The sequence below is a fragment of the Sus scrofa genome, chromosome 1 (assembly GCF_054392235.1).
Source record: "Sus scrofa isolate SSC_HxYL_T2T_F1_AM1 chromosome 1, Sscrofa_HxYL_maternal_Yorkshire_Landrace_v2.0, whole genome shotgun sequence".
Classification (NCBI taxonomy): Eukaryota; Metazoa; Chordata; class Mammalia; order Artiodactyla; family Suidae; genus Sus; species Sus scrofa.
This window is the reverse complement of record NC_139383.1, coordinates 209879328-209897386: the sequence shown is the minus strand read 5'-3', so window position 1 is coordinate 209897386 and position 18059 is coordinate 209879328. Positions and strand designations below refer to the sequence as shown.

Sequence of the window (18059 nt, the reverse complement as noted above, 5' to 3'; positions counted from 1 at the left end):
TAAATCCTCATTTATTGCAGAAAAGAAAAAAAAAAAAGCTGGAAAGTTCCTTACACACCCTTCATTTGATCATATCTTCACTGAATTGTAACATCTACCAGGAAGTGAGTTTCACTTTTAATTTCATTTAAATTGTGAATTTTACCATTGTTGAGTACAGAGAAGGTCTCCACTCTTTCTTGTGAGCAATAGATAGTCACATCCTCATTTAAAAATTATAAACAAAAGCATAACTATTCTGTGAGGTACTCTACAGACATATACCCTCAGGGAGCAGACCACCAAACAAAGATAATATGCAGTGAAAAATACATGCTTTTATGGCCAAATAAAAACTTGGTGAGTAATGATGGTGGTTAAGTAATGGTGGTGGTATATGGCCATATAGGCAGGGACGATCCAAACCAGGAGGCAGGAATCAGACTTGAATGTTCAAGGATGAAGAAACTAGCTGAGCTAGGATAAAAATTCCTATAGAACAATGACAACACTGGACTAGTAATTCCAGAGCCTTAAGTGTCAAGGTGAAGCTTTTAGAAGCAGGGAAGTAAAAGGCTACAGAAATGTTTATGTGTGTGTCATATACAACATGGAAATAGTTTTCCCATCATAAAGTGAGGTGAAAAGAATAGTCAAAAATCAGTGTGGCAATAGGAAAAAAAAAGTTAATTTGAATATAACTTATCTACAATAAGTTTCCTTTTGTTTTATAACTAGAAGAACAAGTGCTTCCCTACAATGTTAGTTCAGATATCCAGGTCTTCTTTGACCTACTTATGTATACAGTAATGAAAATATAATGATCTTATTTCTATGTGTACTCTAAATACTCCACAGAGAAATTTCTTCTTGGCACCATTTGTAAATACCTTAAATGAGTCTCACAGGTCACAGTGGATCTTTTCAAAACAAGGCAGATATGTCTATAAACGAATGAATTAATCTGCCCCAAATTCATTCCTATAGTTCCTCTTATAAATTAGCTCTCCACTTAAAAAGGACATATGTAAAATACAGGGTTAGGTTGGATCAAATTTGTCTACCAATCTCTTTTATATAAGGTTATTACTTGATAAAATAAGCACACTTTATAGTTCTCAGATGTTAAGTTACCTCGAAAAAAGTACATGTCACATAAAGGCCTCTGTGCCTTTGAATAAGACATTCCTTCATATGTAATACCTTTCTTCTTTCTCTGCCTGATAAATCCTATTTTGTAAAACTCTACCACCTCTGAAATCACTGCAGAAGCCTCTCGACAGCCGGTGACATATCCTTTCCCACTGCACTCTGCAATCACTTATCATACATCCAAATAATGGTCATATAAAGTAAGTGCTGTCTTCCCTGCTACACAATGACCATCAAGGACAGGACTACATCTTATATTTTAGCCCTGCTCCAATGTTTAGCAAAGCTGACTGGTACATACTAGGTGCTCAAAATGCTAATGGAATTATTTAATTACTCACAGACATTCCCTATCCAAGACTGAATAATCATGATTATACAGTCTTAAAACTATGTGCAATGAAATGCTTTTTAATATTATGATTGACATCTTTGTCCTTGGCGGGGGGGGGTGCACATGTATGGTGAACATTAATAACTTTTAAAGCACATGACCTTCCCTACAAACCTGGAAGCTGACCACTGGCCTTATTATGCTCCATACAATGTAATAAGGCCCTAATAGGATGATACTTTTTACTAAAGCTTTAATGTATTTTAAACAATTATTCCTCAAATTTCTGAAGGAAAATTTCTAACAATCTTCCTCTTTGAGACAAAGGATAAGAAAGTTTATTCCAACAATCCCCCTTCAATCATCTTTTAGAAATATAAACAGTATGCAACCCATAATTATATTACAGATTTATAATAGCCAAGATTTATTGTTTTCAGGCCTGATATGACCCATTTGTCAGGGATCTGGAGTATGTGTATGCACATATACTCTCAAAAAAAAAAAAAAATGAGGAAACCAGGGGGAGGGAATGGGAGGGATCGGGAGCTTGGGCTTATCAGACACAACTTAGAATAGATTTACAAGGAGATCCTGCTGAATAGCATTGAGAACTATGTCTAGATACTCATGTTGCAACAGAAGAAAGGGTGGGGGAAGTGGGGGAAAAAACTGTAATTGCAATGTATAAATGTAAGGATAACCTGACCCCCTTTGCTGTACAGTGGGAAAAATAAAAAAAAATAAAAATAAAAAAAAATTTTTTAAAATGAGGAAACCAAGTTACTTTGAAGGGTAGATTGTCTTTAATAAGCCTCAATCAATACAAACCATATTAAAAAAAAAAAGGCAGTAACAGAAAATACTTTCCATTGGCTATGGCATTTCTCAAATAGGCTTAGATGGAGATTTGTGTGTCAGATACATATATTATAAGACAACAAGAAAAAAGGATAACAGAAATGTTATTCTAAGCCTTCCCTAGGGCCAAGGAAAAGTTTTACCCACATGTATTTTGTAGACCTAAGTAATACAACTATGAAAAATGTGTTCGTAGTTTAATAATTTAAAGGAATAACCCCTGAAATATTACTGAATGTTTTATAACTTCAAACCTACCAAGATATTTTTCTCTCAACATGATTAGACATTAGAGAATAATCATGGGGAAAGCTTTTTTAAATGAACTGATTTGCAGGACTAATGGTCTCATTCAAAGACAATCTCTCATTCTCCAAATATCTATTAGACACCTGAGCTGTCTATTCCCCCAAACAGCTTTAACAGAAAGTAATTACTGTACTCCTGGATGATAGCTGTGAAGATATTTTACAAGAGAGAGGGTTAAGAGAAACACCAACAACCTTACCTGCACACAAAGAAGAGCATACCATTGCCATTCAGAGAATTCCTCCAGAAATGTAAAAGGGGGCAGTAAAAACGGGATAACCACCTTTACTTTTGTTGCAAGACAAAGTATTTTCCTGCTTCAGATGAGTGGAAGCACCTCTCTTTACCTTGAGGACCCAGTCCTATGGTATTTAATTACACTGTCGGGAGCATAGAATGGTCTGGCACCGTGCCCTCTCCCTGAGTCTCGCTGATTGATAGCATCAATAACATTCACTGGCTGTAATTAAACCGCCAAACAGTATCCCCTTTGCCACTTGGCAGATCGATGTTCTTTAATACTCAAAGAACAAAGTACAAAGGTGAGAGGGGTGTTTTTAGCCCTCACCTTCACAGTTCATTTGACTTTGTGCTCCAGAGTAGTTTGCAGACAATGCATATTTCACAATTCCCCCAAGAACACTGGTTAATGAAGAAGAACACTAAAGGAAATCCTGCAAGTTGGTGACAAGTACTTATTAACCCATTTTTGCAAATCTGGGCAGAACAGAGACATACTAAGCCTTCTGGCAATAGTATGCACACATTGCTTTCCCCCAGCTTTGGAACAAAATTCAATTTACAGGTCAAAAGATTTATAACTTACAGCAGCATACAGTAAAATTTTTTTAAAATATTTATAACATGCTATGAAGAGGTAGTCCTTGTAACAACAGAGCAAATACCCATTTATTCTGACCCTGACTAAAAAGTTCAAATATCCATATACTGGGGAGTGTGGGTGAAGGGTGGTGGTTAGTAACTTACAAAATGAGACAAACTTTTATGGTTATTGAAAAGCGACTTTCATAACCTAAGGATTCACAACCATTTTGGATCATAAAATTCAGCTCCCAATCTCTACAGTATGAAATACCGACTTTAAATGAATGGGCCCCAGAAGAACCATGCTGCCAATTCCCCACTCTCAGAATCAAATATTAAATGATGTTTATGTACTTGTAATGACATTCAAAGGCTCTGAAAGTGACCAAGTGTGTGTTTGCACGTGTGTGAGAGAGACAAAAGGGGAAGGTAAGCATGGCATTAACTTCATCAAAATTACATCTGTTAATCAAAAGCATTGCAGATAGTTTATGACAGGACCCATAAATGAAAATTTTACTTATATGCAGATGTGTTTTGAAAACAAGTGCTAGAGACTTAGGCAAGTGCAAACCATTAAGGTACACTAAACAACGGTTCTCAGGTGAGACCACCGCCTATTTAGAATCACCTGTAGTGGTTGTTAAATTACAATTTCCTTAGCCTCACTCTGCAGATAATTATGTTCAGTAAGTCTTGACTTCATTTTACCAACCAGCCCACCTCAGTGATTCTGATAAACATTAAAGTTTTAGCAGTCCCTTATGTACAGAGATTTTAAATAGGTAATCCTCACACTCTGAGGCCTGTTCAGGTTTCCTCGAGAGCTCATAAAAATTACAGACTTCAAGCTCTCCTCCTTGCCATCCACCAGTGTTGGTTTCTGAATGAATAAGACGAATTCCCAGGCAGCTTGAAAGTAAATGGTACGTGACTATAAATCAACAAATACAAAAATGCAAAAGTAAAACAAACCCATAAAACCCATCCAGTTATTTCCAAGAACTGGACTGGTAGGCTATGGCTCAACTGGGTTAGGGAGTCCACCAGCCTGGCCAGTTTTTGGAAAAGGCTGTGCTTGATTCTACAAAGTCAGAGAACTCTAAATCACTCCAGAATCTTTCTAGGAATATTAACAGGGTTGTTTGGGTAAAGCAAGTAGAAATGGTCAAACTTCTAAAGAGTCATTTAACAAAATAAGTGAAAACTACTCTGAATTATCTGTTTCTGAATCATCAGCTTACAGAACCAGGCAGGTACCCTTTCTGTGGCTCACCTGAGGGTCATTTCAAGACTCATTAGCAACCTCAGAACCTATGCAGGAAGGATTAAACTTCTCATTCCCTTGGGAGGATGTTACCTGCTACTAATGACCCAAAAGAAAGCCTATTAGCATGATTTATTTTTTTTTCCAAAATCCACTTCTCTATAACACAAGGTAACTACAGCCATTTTTAAAATATCCAACCAAATTAAACCCTGACTCCCTTCTTCAAAGTAAAAATAACTTTTGAACTTCTCCCCAACTAGAATTCTAACATACCACTTCCATATAGCAAATGAAGACTGAAAAATAATTGAGTATTCTTGATCTTCTCTCTCTGAAATAACATCCCAACACAAGTACTTTCTACCTCTACATGTCAAGCAAAACATTTCACAGTAACTGTGCAGCCTGGTACCACCTCTACATTTTATTTTACCTTTTTTTTTTTTTTTTTTTTTTTTTTTTGTCTCTTTTTGCCTTTTCTTGAGTCGCTCCTGAGGTATACGGAGGCTCCCAGGCTAGGGGTCCAATCGAAGCTGTAGCCACCGGCCTATGCCAGAGCCACAGCAACTCGGGATCCAAGCCGCGTCTGTGATCTCGGGATCCGAGCCACACCACAGCTCACGGCAACACCAGATCCTTATCCCACTGAGCAAGGCCAGGCATCGAACCCACAAGCTCATGGTTCCTGGTCGGATTCGTTAACCACTGCACCATGACAGGAAGTCCTCTACCATTTTATAAATGAGCAAACTAGACCAACAAAGCCCTAATGCAGTATTCAAAGGAGTTCTTCACAGAAGAGGGGGTGAGAGAGGGGAGTAACAGAGTTCCTGTATTGTTTTCAAAATATAGCCACCTCTCTTGCTTGCCCATAAATAGCATGCCAAGAAACTTCCAGAAGCAAAACCTCCACAAAGAATTCTGATATAGTCTTGTGGCCAAGAACCAATGCTAAAGGCAATTATAGGAAAGTCTGGCAGAGGTGGGAGTAAAAGAAAATGGACTACACATGCTTTTCCAAGGAGTCCACACAAATTTAAAGAGAAACAAACGTACTTTTCTGTAATTTTTAAACTAGCATCTAGGACTCAAACCTGTCAGAAAAATATTTTGGAACAATCAGCAGTCTCCTACACAACAGAGATTCAGAGATTTACTGTAATGATTCTTTCACTGTCCAATTACAATTCAAATACTTAAATCATTGTTAACTTACCTATCTGCTAAACAGGACTTCCAGATACCAGTTTTCTTTTCAAACTGGAGGTCAGCTATCTCCCATACTCAGGCTTAAGAACTGAAGAGTTTTCCCACCACTAAACCCAGCTCCACTCCCTCACATCTAACAAAGATCTGGTATGTAAAGTCTCACGATGCTAAAAAGCCCCAAAGTAAGGCACCCAAGAGAATATCTGTTTTGTTTATAGTAATATCTACAACCTGGTTTCAAGCCAAACATTTGAATATAGACAATGTGAAATGGAAAGAATAAAAGCCACCAGCCAGCAGCAGCCAACATGACTTATTTCCAGCAATAGTAGTACAATTTACTATAATGTTGTGAACAAGTCCCTTATCCTGAGATTCATTTCATTGGTCAAAGCAAGTATCTGACTGCAAGAGATTACTGTTGTTTTTGCACAAATCCAGACAAGTATAAGGATAAAAATCGCAAAAACACTACACGAAGCAGATACAGCATGGAATTAAAGAACCCTCCTTCAGAAGGTAGGACAACTATCTTAACTTCTCAATCTAGCTTCTACTACTTCTCCTGAGTTATACATGAAAGACAACTAGCCCTAATCCTTTCCATAAAGAATAGGAAAGAAGTGAAGTAAACAAGTGCTGGCAGTGCCTTACAGAAATGTCTTTGCTGATGCATGTTTACAAATAGGCAGGAAAGATAGGGGCATGCTTGGGTAATAAAACATCCTATAAAATCCCCACCTAAGGAAGAGGGGTCAGGTCAGCTGCTAGGACTCTCTACGACCACCACTCTCTGTGGCTCACAGCAGGGACAGACAGGGAGTGAGCTGGGACACTGGCCCCAGAAACCCTTCTCCTCACCCTTTCCTCCATGTAGGCTCTGCTGACAACTGTAAAGACTACCCACAGAAAAGCTGTTCATTGACGGCCAAGTTATTACCCTCTGAGAACTTTCAAATATTTAATTCCCACTAGGAACAGAGCTTGGAAGGAGCAAGCCAAACAGTAGCACAACAGGCCTAAAATCAGAACAACCAAGTTCTAGATTCCGCTGGCCCTCTATTTAAGTAACAACCTCTGGGGCTTTTGGTGTTTAAATAACAACAGAAAATAAAAGCTGAAAATACAGCATTCCACAAAACATATGATGTGGATTTTACAAATAATTATACACATTATTTAAAAAAAAAAAAACCCTCTACTCATTTCAAATAAAGACTATGTAAACTGGATTCAATATAGATATAAGAATTTTATTTACATTCACTGCAGTTTCTGATAATCAGATGTGGCAATACACTGTTACAATTTGGCACATGGCTCTAGAAAGTTTCAGATCATCAGTTATAAATGAATTAGAGGAATTCCCTGGTAGCCTAGCAATTAAGGATCCAGCACTATCACTACATGCTGCAGGCATGGCCAAAAAAAACAACAACAAAAAAAAAAGGCAAAGAAATCTTTACCCAAAGTTTCTGTTTCTGCCTCCACATTTTCAACTTTTTTGTCTCTCCACAGAGATCTGACCAGCTAAATAACAATTCAGGCTAACATCTCAAAAATTATCCGTTAATTTGAGGCCTGTCCTTCAGACTATTCTGAATTTTCCAAATCTGGTGAAGATAAAAGGTACATGATAAATGATGATCTATATTTCTCTATAATCAACTGTTCAACTGACAGGTACTTTATAAACGATGCTTTTATATATCTATGAAGCCCATATTTCTTATACAAGCATCTACACTTTGTACCTTTACAGAAAACATCAACACCATAAGCCAAAAGAACACTGAGCTGACCTAAGATGCTCAGAGAGATGTGGGGTTTAAATGCAAAGCAGATCTCCCCCTCTTAATAAACACTCAAGTTTGATCCCATCATTGGTCTGCTCAAAATTCTTTCTGATGGTTCTCCCTCACCTACAGTATTAAACTACAACTTTTCAGCACATGAACATTTTAGGATCCCTAAACGGCTCTCAGGCTTATTTCCATACTACTCCCCTAATCTGCTCCATGCTCTAGCTAATTCTCTAGGTAATTTCTCTACATGTACTTTCAAACTTACTGACAAAAGAAGTTTGTCATTCCTATTATAAAACACACACACCTCCCCCAGAACGGTGCTGCAAATATTTTAAACAGATACCCACCAAGGGGCAAGCCTGTAGCCAAGAGTCACTCACATCCCTGCTTCCATGCCCTTTCTTTCTTATAGTGGAGAGCCAATTTATGCAGCACCTGCAGCATAGTTCCTCACATTCAGAATTAAGTTTTTAAAAGAACTTACAATGATAAATTAAACCCAACTCAATCCCAGATAATCTTGGACCAAAAAGAAGGCTGAGAGCCAGAAGTGTTTCCAGTACAAATTTTACCACCCTGGCTGCTAAATGTTCAACTGTGGTAAAGGCAAACAGAATAGTTACCTCCTCAGTATAGGGTGCTGCATTCCATTCTAAATGCATTCTAAACCAAACCTTTCTACATGATAACCATTAAAAAGAAGTTACACCTTTTCTTAATATGCAATTTGGTAGACTGAAGTTTAAAAAAAAAAAAAAAGAGCCTTGTAATAAATATACTCAGTGATAAATTAACTCATTAATTTTAACAATTTTACAGACATAAATAGCAACTTAAATAGTTAAAAGATGAGCCCAAGATTACAGAGTCTGTTAAAACACTTAAGCAATGTCAGGGAGGGTAAGATTTCAGAAATGTAGTTCTACATTCCTCCTATATTAAAGATACAGTTCATGCTAAACAGAAAAAAAGCCTGCAAATGTGACATTCACTAACTGAGAAAAAAAATACATATAAGCCAGGTAGAACAATGTATAAATTTAACAAAAAATTAAAAGCAATACAGTAGCTTAAAATAAGCTTTACTTAATTGCTCTCTAGTAAACTGGACACTTTCATAGATATTGCTATCTGTAATTAACATTCCAATTTTTATAGCAGTTTTTCCATATGAGCTTAAATGCCAGTTTAATTATTTTAAGATGAGAAATTTCACATTAATGTCTATCAATTAATACTTTTTAAGCAAAAGTAAGATTTGGTCTGATTTATGTGTGACTGATTAAGAAAAAGTCAATTTAAAACAAATGTAGGCAGTTTTTTCCACTCTGGTAGCATTTCAAGACAGGATTTCCTTTTTTCAAGGTAGAGAAGGCATGGATTTCTAGGGGTAGTGTCTACCAATAATTTTGAAAAGTTCTTTATTCCTTGAGATAACAGCTCCTACTACTTTTAGAAAAAGCAATGCCACTTTCTGGAATAATAGAGCTTCCTAGGCCCGTTGGAAAAAGGGGAGAAGTGGGAAGAGATGCTGGGAGTCAAGATACCTATTTTACTGTGTATGTGATAATCATCCATTCACAGTACATTATGGGGGGGGTGGAGTCTACACAAAAATGAATGACTTTACTCTGCTAATCATGAATTTAAGTCTGATATCACTAACCTAAGCAAAAAAAAAAAAAAAATTTTTTTCCTTTAGAAGGGAAAGAACTGTGCATAAATTTTTTACTGTCCTCCCTAATATCAAAAGTTGAAAGCATCTAGTAATATTCAAACTCTACTTACCAGCTGATTATTATAGACAAGGTAGGCAGGATTTACCCATCACGACTGCCTCTTGTGTCCTTCATGGATAGTGTGATGTCACTAGCAAAGTAGTCTGCTGAGACATCAACCCAACCAGGAAAAAAATGTGATCCTTAAGAGAATCATCACCTTGAACCTTTAATCTATGAATGCTACTAGTTATAATGAATAAATCTGTAATAAAAGGTGAATATATTCACTTTTTCTAATTTCTAAGCCACACCTTTTAAAAAGTGATGACTGTATGAACTATTTTTACTCCAATGTTAAACTGGCATTCAGTACTCTTTAAAAAAAAAAAAAAAAAAGCGCAGTTAATAGTCCAGTCAGGAGAATTACCCAAAAGAAGATTATCACAGTAAATGATGAAAACAAATGGAACTTTGCATGCAAAAATACCAAATATTTAAATAACCCATCTATTCAAAAAACATACATCTTGGTGATTTTTAAGAGCTAAGTCTTAGACTCATTGTCACAAAGTACCTGGAAAGCATAGTAAAAAACAGATTCCTCCATCTTAGCTCTGGAAACTAACTGAGTAGGTCTGAAGTGAATAGAAGAACTTGTATATTGCTAACTCACTCTCCTTGTGATTTTGATGCAACTGAGTTGGGGAATAAATGCTTTAGGATTTCAGTACCTAAGGGACTTTGTTTCACTCATTGCGGAAATACTGAATATTTGTCGTTCATCTATTGCTCAAAATCCTCCCGGGCTAATGCCATTAGAAAGCCACTGGAAAAACTGCTAAATAAACCACCTTTCACAGCACTTGATTCACTGTTTCAATATTCTAATTAAGAATTCTGCCAAATGCTAGGTGGCTTGGAAGACATAACGGAATCCTCAACTTGAAGAGTACACAAACACTTTTATACACACACATATAATGTATACATGGATTAATCTACTGCAGCTTTCTAAGGGAAAGCATGGTGTCATAGAAAGAGTTTTAGTGCAGCTATCAAAAGACAAGGATTTGAGTCACAGCTCTGTCTTCAACTGCCTGGTCTCAGCTAAACTCTCTTGACTACTACCTAGGTCTCAACTCTTACTGGGAGCAGAGGGTAGTGCCTAAGTCTAAATCACACGAATCCCTTCAATCCCAAAACTTCTGTGATTCCTCACGGGTAAAGAGAACATATTTCAAAGAAGAAGGGGAACCCAACCTGAATTAGAACCACCCAGAAAGGCAGTAGCAGTAGCTGAAAAAAGAACTTCAGATGGGCTCTAAAAGACAGGATGGTCGCTATTAAACTAAAATGAGTGAAAAAGAGTACGCCAGGAAGTGGGAGCTGCATGAGCATATATGCAGAGGCTTGGAATGAGATCAGCTTGCAACAAGTAAAGAGCCAGTCTGACTACCGTGGAGAACAGTAATAACACCGGGTCACTCCAAAGTTAAGCCAAATGATATGGTCAAACAGTAGGGGAATACAAGAAAATTCTGAGTGAAAAGTGACATGAGGTAAGTGGTACTTTCATAAAATTTGCTTGAAAGCCACCACCAGGATGGACTGGAGAAAGGAAAGGGAACTCATTTGCAGAATAGGGAATGGAAAGGCTAATATGCAGCTTCCAAAGGGTACTTAAAAGCAGGGAACACTAGGAAAAACCTGGCTCAGATGCCCAGTTGTTTATCTTATGTATAAGAACATAGGATACTTCTAATTGAAAATAAGAAAAGGGGAGTTCCCGTTATGGCACAGCAGAAAAAAATCCGACTAGGACTCATGACGTTGCGGGTTCGATCCTTGGCCTCGCTCAGTGGGTTAAGGATCCAGCATTGCCGTGAGCTGTGGTGTAGGTCACAGGCTCGGCTTAGATCTGATGTTGCTGTGGCTGTGGCGTAGGCTGGCAGCTGTAGCTCAGACTGACCTAGCCTGGGAACCTCCATATGCTCCAAGTGCAGCACCCCCCTAAAAAAAAAAAAAAGAAGAAAAAGAAAACCACACAGAAAGAACAAACAGACAAAAATGGTTCAATATAGTTTTGGAAAATGGTCTGCTTTGCCTCAGAGAAATCTGGGCCAAATCGGGGATACCAGCTGTTATCTGGTATTTTTGCAGGAACCGAATGGGGGCGGGGAAAGAAGTAGCCTGCTGCTTACCCACCACCCCCACCCCCATCTTAGAAAATCCAAAGAGAGGTAGCAGATGTCACAGTGTAAAAGTCATAAGGAATTACTGTCCTTTCTTCTACATACTTTGTCTGAGCAGCTGGGTGCTAAAGAGAAGGCTGGATGATGGACAGTGAGGAAGCAGCTGTCATCAATGGTCTCTCTAAGACCGTGGACATTTCTTTTCTGATGACCTGCTTCCCCTGTGTGTCCACCTTCTTGTGGACCTTATTACCAAAGAACTGGTTTAGAGCAAAAGAACTGACTCATCAGAATGAAATGAGGCTAGTTATTTCTGGAATGGAGAAAAGGGTATATCAACCCCAACCATCTATTCCATTTTATTCTTAACCAACACCAAGGACCTCAGAACTATGATAAATGAGCAACAATCCTGAAGTCAATTTAAGCCGGGGAGCCTCACAAAAATCTGTGGTAGCATAGAGCACCCACAAAACAATCTGAGGGTTAACTGGACACTGGATGTCTTCTTTTCAAGAGCACTTCATTATTATACTTCATGGTACTAGTAAAACGTTAATCTCTGTGACACAGAGTATGCAAAAATGTGTGGAGAATTAGAAAAAATAGTCCAGATTGAAAAACCAAGGTTAAAAGAAACAAGTCTGTGATCTTAGAATGTATTAGAAATCCAATAATCAGGCATGAGGTAGGACATTTTCTTGACCAAGGAACATGTAGAATCTTGGACATCTTACATCCAAGTAATATTTGGGGACCAAGTATATATACTTTCCCTTAGATGAGAGAGAGGTGGGAGGCATTTTTCCTCAGGGCCAATAAATATAAAGAATGAGATGTCAAAACTACCCAGGGCTAATGAATTACCTTAACTGACAACTCTGAGCAAAGCAACTTTCAAGCACAAAGATGACACTGCATTTCCAGATACCTGAAAAAATGAGCAGAAACCTTCAAGACAATTCTCTAAGCAAGACGGATGCCACAGTCAGCCTTGACTAACTTCCCCTCACCACTCCAGGCTGAGGTGACTTCTTAAATCAAGGGTGGAAAATAGGTTCTACCTTGAGTCAATTGATAGAGATTGTCTGGAACACTATTTTGAAAAATATTTGGGAGCCACAACCAGACTCGGTGAGAAAGACTGCCATGACTGACTGGCAATGTCTGCCCTGGGCAGGAGAGGGAAAATTGATGGCATGTGTACTAAGAGTCTGCCAGAGGCAACATCCCTTTTATTTTCTAAAGGAAAAGAAATCTACACAGCAAACTGGATTAAAAAACTTCTCCAGAGAGAATCTACATGAGAATTTCAAAAATTGACAAAAGCAGGAAAAATATCCACAAGGTGTACCCTTTGTCTTAAAAAGAAAAATATAAGAGAAAAAATAACCTGTATTACATGTATGCTTTTCTAATCATATGCCTCAAAATCTGCTGAATCCTCTAGAACAGAGTGAAACTACAGCACAAGGACCAGTTTTTTTTTTTTAATGACCCAAGAGTTAAGAACGGTTTTTACATTTTTAAATGACTGAACAAAATAAAAAGACTATTTTGTGACACATGAAGATTACATGAAATTCAAGTTTCAATGTCCATAAATAAAGTTTCAGAGGATCACAGCCACATCTATTCATTCCTGTCGTGGCTATATCTGCTTTCAGGTGATACGGGCAGAGGTGAGAGGCTGTGACAGAGGTTGCATAGGCCTCAAAGCCTAATACATCGACTGCTTGGCCCTTTAAGACCAAGAATGCCAACCCCTGTGCTAGAAGCAACAGTCAAAGGTTTCCTGAGGTTACAGGGCAAGTAATTCTTTATAAAGGAAGGAGATTTAATTCAGTAAGTTTCATAAAGTACTTATCTAAGGAAGCTGCTGCTCTGTCTCTTTGTTAATAGACAAGTGCTAACATGTAGTACTCATGAATGAAGTTGCCCCCATAATGCAACAAACAACAAATGCTGCTATTCCTCCCAGAGAAGTGTCTACACGGGCAGAAAATGAATAAACGAAAGAACCTTAATTCTTAAACCTCTGTTCTGCAAGTAGATATAAAAAAAAATTAAACATACTTTTATTGTTTTGGTTTGAAGTCTCAATCCATTCAGGGTGTTGATAGCTTTCTCTGCATCCTTAGGGTCAATGTAGTTCACAAAGCCATATCCCAAGCTCTGCCCTAATGAAAGGGAAGGGGAAAAAGGCATACGTTAGTTCTACACCACTGATGACAGACATCCACTTGTATTCTCACACACAGTCGTCATTAACACCAGCACACTTTCTCAATTAGTAAAAAGAAGTCTACGTGAATTCTTCTACAAACATACACGTGGCTTTTTTCATCTCTGGTCTACTGCATTTGCAAGTTTAAGCATCAGTTAGAACTCAGCAAGCTATCTCTTTTTAAAAAACACACATCCACAAAGTGTTCCATTATCCATGTCCTGCCTGAGCTGGAGTGCCCAGCAGCAAGGCAACATTCAGCGTCAGAAACTGTGGGTGCAAGTCTTCGCTGAGCTACTGTGTGGGCTTCATGGGCACGACTTTTTAAGCTTCAGTTTCTTTACTCATAAAATTGGAAGGCAAAAAAGCATTAACCAAGAATCTGTCAGTGTTCTGCACATAGTACCCTGACAAATTTACAGCCTTTCCCAAGTACAATTACTTCAGAGTCTAAAATGGTGAAGAATCATGAGTGTGTGTGCCTTACAGTGTGTGTACGTGTAATATATGTGTGTGTATACATTAATTTTAGAGAGCTTAATCAAATAAACTGAATCCAATTTTCTAAAAGGGCTCTGATGAGGGAGTTCCCGTTGTGGCGCAGTGGAAATAAACCCACTAGTATCCATGAGGATTTGGGTTCAATCCCTGGTCTTGCTTCACCGGATCAAGGATCTGGCATTGCCATGAGCTGCAGTGTAGGTTGCAGACAAGGCTCGGTGTAGGTGGCTGTGGTGTAGGTTGGCAGCTGTATTTCTGATTCAACCCACAGCCTGGGAACTTCTGTATGTCATGGTGGTAGCTCTAAAAAGCAAAAAAAAATTTTAATTAAAAAAAATAAAAGGGGGGAGGTTCCTGTCATGGCTCAGTGGTTAACGAATCCGACTAGGAACCATGAGGTTGTGGGTTTGATCCCTGGCCTTGCTCAGTGGGTTAAGGATCCAGCATGGCAGTTGAGCTGTGGTGTAGGTCGCAGACATGGCTTGGATCACCCATTGGTGTGGCTATGGCATAGGCCAGCAGCTACAGCTCTGATTAGACCCCTAGCCTGGGAACCTCCTTTTCTAGGATGCAGCCCTAGAAAAGACAAAAGACAAAAAAAAAGGTGGGGGAGGGGGCTGATGACCTAGCCAAGGAATATAGGGCAATATGAACACAAAGATCTACACCCAGGATGTCCAAGTTCGTGAGAAAAAATATGTGGAAAAGAAAGAAAAAGAACATAAACAAAAATAACTGAAAAACTTTGATGTAAGATCTGCTTCCAAACGAGTCTGTTGTTGCTTTTACCCATCATCTGAGCCCTCTGCCCCAGCTCACTGGAACCAGTCTCACTGATTCCAAGAGACTGGAATCAATGAAATGTATACACAAGTAAAGACAATCCTAAAGGTCTCCATTTTTCAACTAAGGGGAAGTTTCTCAATTTGAAAAGGCTACAGAGGTGGTGACAAAAATGGACATTTAAAAAGGTTTAGTTTACTAGAAGTCAAATGAAACTGACTGAGGATTTCCTGGAAGATTCCCAGTAAAGGTTCATTTGTTCTCTATTAATTACCACAATTACCATTTTTGTGTCAATTTCACAGCAAAGTGAGGAAATTTTTATTTTTTCCTTTTCAACAAGGAGCATGTCAGAGTTCCCATCGTGGCGCAGCAGAAACAAATCCAATTAGGAACCATGAGGTTGCAGGTTCGAACCCTGGCCTTGCTCAGTGGGTTAAGGATCTGGTGTTGCCATGAGCTGTGGTGTAGGTCAAAGATGCGGCTCAGATCCTGCACTGCTGTGGCTATGGCACAGGCCAGCAGGTGTAGCTCTGATTTGAACCCTAGCCTGAGAATCTCCATATGCTGTTGGTGTGATCCTAAATAGCAAAATAAACAAATAGAAATTTTAAAAATAAAATAAAATTAAAAATGAGCATGTTAGGTCCAAGTGGTTATAAACAGAGGTATTTAGAGTGGCCATTCTGGTTAGCCTAATGTGGTTCCTTATAACTACAGATAGAGAGTAAGAGAGAAAGCTGAATACAGTACCAAAGAACCATGAAAACTTATGATTGTATTTTGGGGACCACTATTATTTCGGGGGAATAATCACTGCTAACATATAGACTTTCATCAAAATATATTTTTCCTTGTTTTTAGAAAAAGACAGTGAACGGAGAGCTAATACTAAATCAGTTATTTTTTCTCACATTAATCATAGAAATTTTGTTTTACTCATGGCTCTATTTTTTTATTATTTTTCTTTTTTTGACCCATCCCCCAGTACAAGGGGTTCCCAGACCAGGGATCAGATCTGAGCCAAAGCTGCAGCCACAGCAATACCAGATCCTTAACCTACTGTGCCGGACCAGGGATCAAACCCATGTCGCAGGGCTCCAGAGGTGTCGCAAATCCCACTGTGTCACAACAGGAATTCCCATTTATTTACTTTTTCCTTTTAGGGCCACACCTGCAGCAGATGGAAGTTCCCTGGCTAGGGCTCAAATCAGAGCTGGAGCTGAGGCCTACACCACAGCAACATCGGATCCAAGCCACATCTGTGACCTACACCACAGCCTGTGTTAATTCTGGATCTTTAATCCACTGAGCAAGGCCAGGATTGAACCCACATCCTCAAAGAGATAACATCAGGTCCTTAACCCATTGGACCACAACGGAAACCCCTCGTGGCACCATTTTTTAAAAGTTGCACATGAAACCATTCCATTTTAAGCATTCGGCTTTTCCCTATTTTACCATTTATCATGTATTTTTTTCCATGTATAGTGTGCCCTGTTATGAAATGTTGTCAATGCACAGGATTTGGATTGGCTGAACATTTAAAAATCTGCTTAAGGAAGCAGTTTTTGATGGAAAGAACACCAGCTTTGGAGACAGACACAGAAGTTCTAATCCTGGCTCTGCTGTTTACCAGGTGTGTGACTTTAAAGAAGCTACTTAACCCGAGTCATTAACTTCCTTATTTCTAAAATGAAGATAATTCCTACCCAATGAGGTTGCTGAGGCAGTGATGAGAACACTCACTATTGAAGGGGATTAACCACTCTAGTCAAAAAAGACAGTGAGGGAGTTCCCTAATGACACAGCAGATTAAGGATCTGGCATTGTCAGTGTAAGTCGCTTGTGTCACTGCTGTGGGGCGGGTTCAATCCCTGGCCCAGGAACTTCCACATTATGCAGGTGCAGCCCCAAAAAATAAAGTGAGGAAAAATAACATATTATTATAGTATATGTTTATTATTATAGTGTACTATATTATAGTATAGTAGCATAATGTATACTATGTGTTAAGGAGTTCACATATTCATTTAAAATTAAACCAGAAAGATGTTAACAATATAATGGGGAAGGGAAAGGCAAATTAAACACTGTGGTTTTGTCACACTGCTATTCTATAACAAAATAAATTCCTGAGTCCATTTCTCCTATTTATGGGCACCACTCTCACAACTGTATTTTAGCAGCTTCTAATCAAAGTCCTTTCTCCATCTTAGTGCACAATGGAATCATCCACAGAGCTTAAAAACAGAAACAAAAACAAAAAACTGATGTCTGAGTCCCTTTCCCAAAGTTTTTTATTTTATTGATCTATTACAAAGCACTGACACTGGGTTTTTAAAATCCTGGTGACTCTAACACATGCAGCCAGGGTTGAGAATCACAGTTTTAATGGTGAGAGATCACCTGAGGCTACAAATTAAGGCTTCTGGGAGCCCTGAGAGGTGCCAGATGCTGATGGTCTGGGCATGGGAAGTGATTCTATAGGAAGACTGACTCTTTAAAGATGCATTTTTAAGATATCAGTGGATGTCCTCCTGAAATCTTCAAGTTATCCATCACTCCAGAGAAACAGTTTATGCCTACTGAGGTCACCCTCTGGCACAGCAGGGCCCACTGGAGTTGGGTCACTGGGTAAAGTTAAAAGCCTATTCTGCTTAGCTGTCTCTGGCACTGGCCTCTGAGTTCTTATTCCTAGCACACCAGAGGCACTCAAGTTTGCTAAATACACAAATGACAAACATGGTGGTGTTACTTACTTAACCAAAGGTCTTATCATCAACATCACTATCAGACAGTCCATCCACTGAATGGGTCTTTGACCTGACTCCCTCAAAGCAGCCATTGCTAGCTTTAATGATGAGTCGGTCAAATTTCAACTACTG

At 38.6% G+C, this 18059-nt stretch overlaps 1 protein-coding gene across 50 annotated transcripts in view; it reads right to left on the bottom strand.

Moving 5' to 3' along the window:
* Window positions 1–18059, bottom strand: part of ELAVL2 (ELAV like RNA binding protein 2) — a 172067-nt gene that overhangs the window by 28786 nt on the left and 125222 nt on the right. For all 50 annotated transcript variants that reach the window (XM_084983445.1, XM_084983463.1, XM_084983486.1 and 47 more), the window contains one exon: window positions 13737–13840. In XM_084983445.1, coding sequence (XP_084839571.1) covers window positions 13737–13840 — 104 coding nt within the window. The remainder of the gene's footprint in view (window positions 1–13736; window positions 13841–18059) is intronic.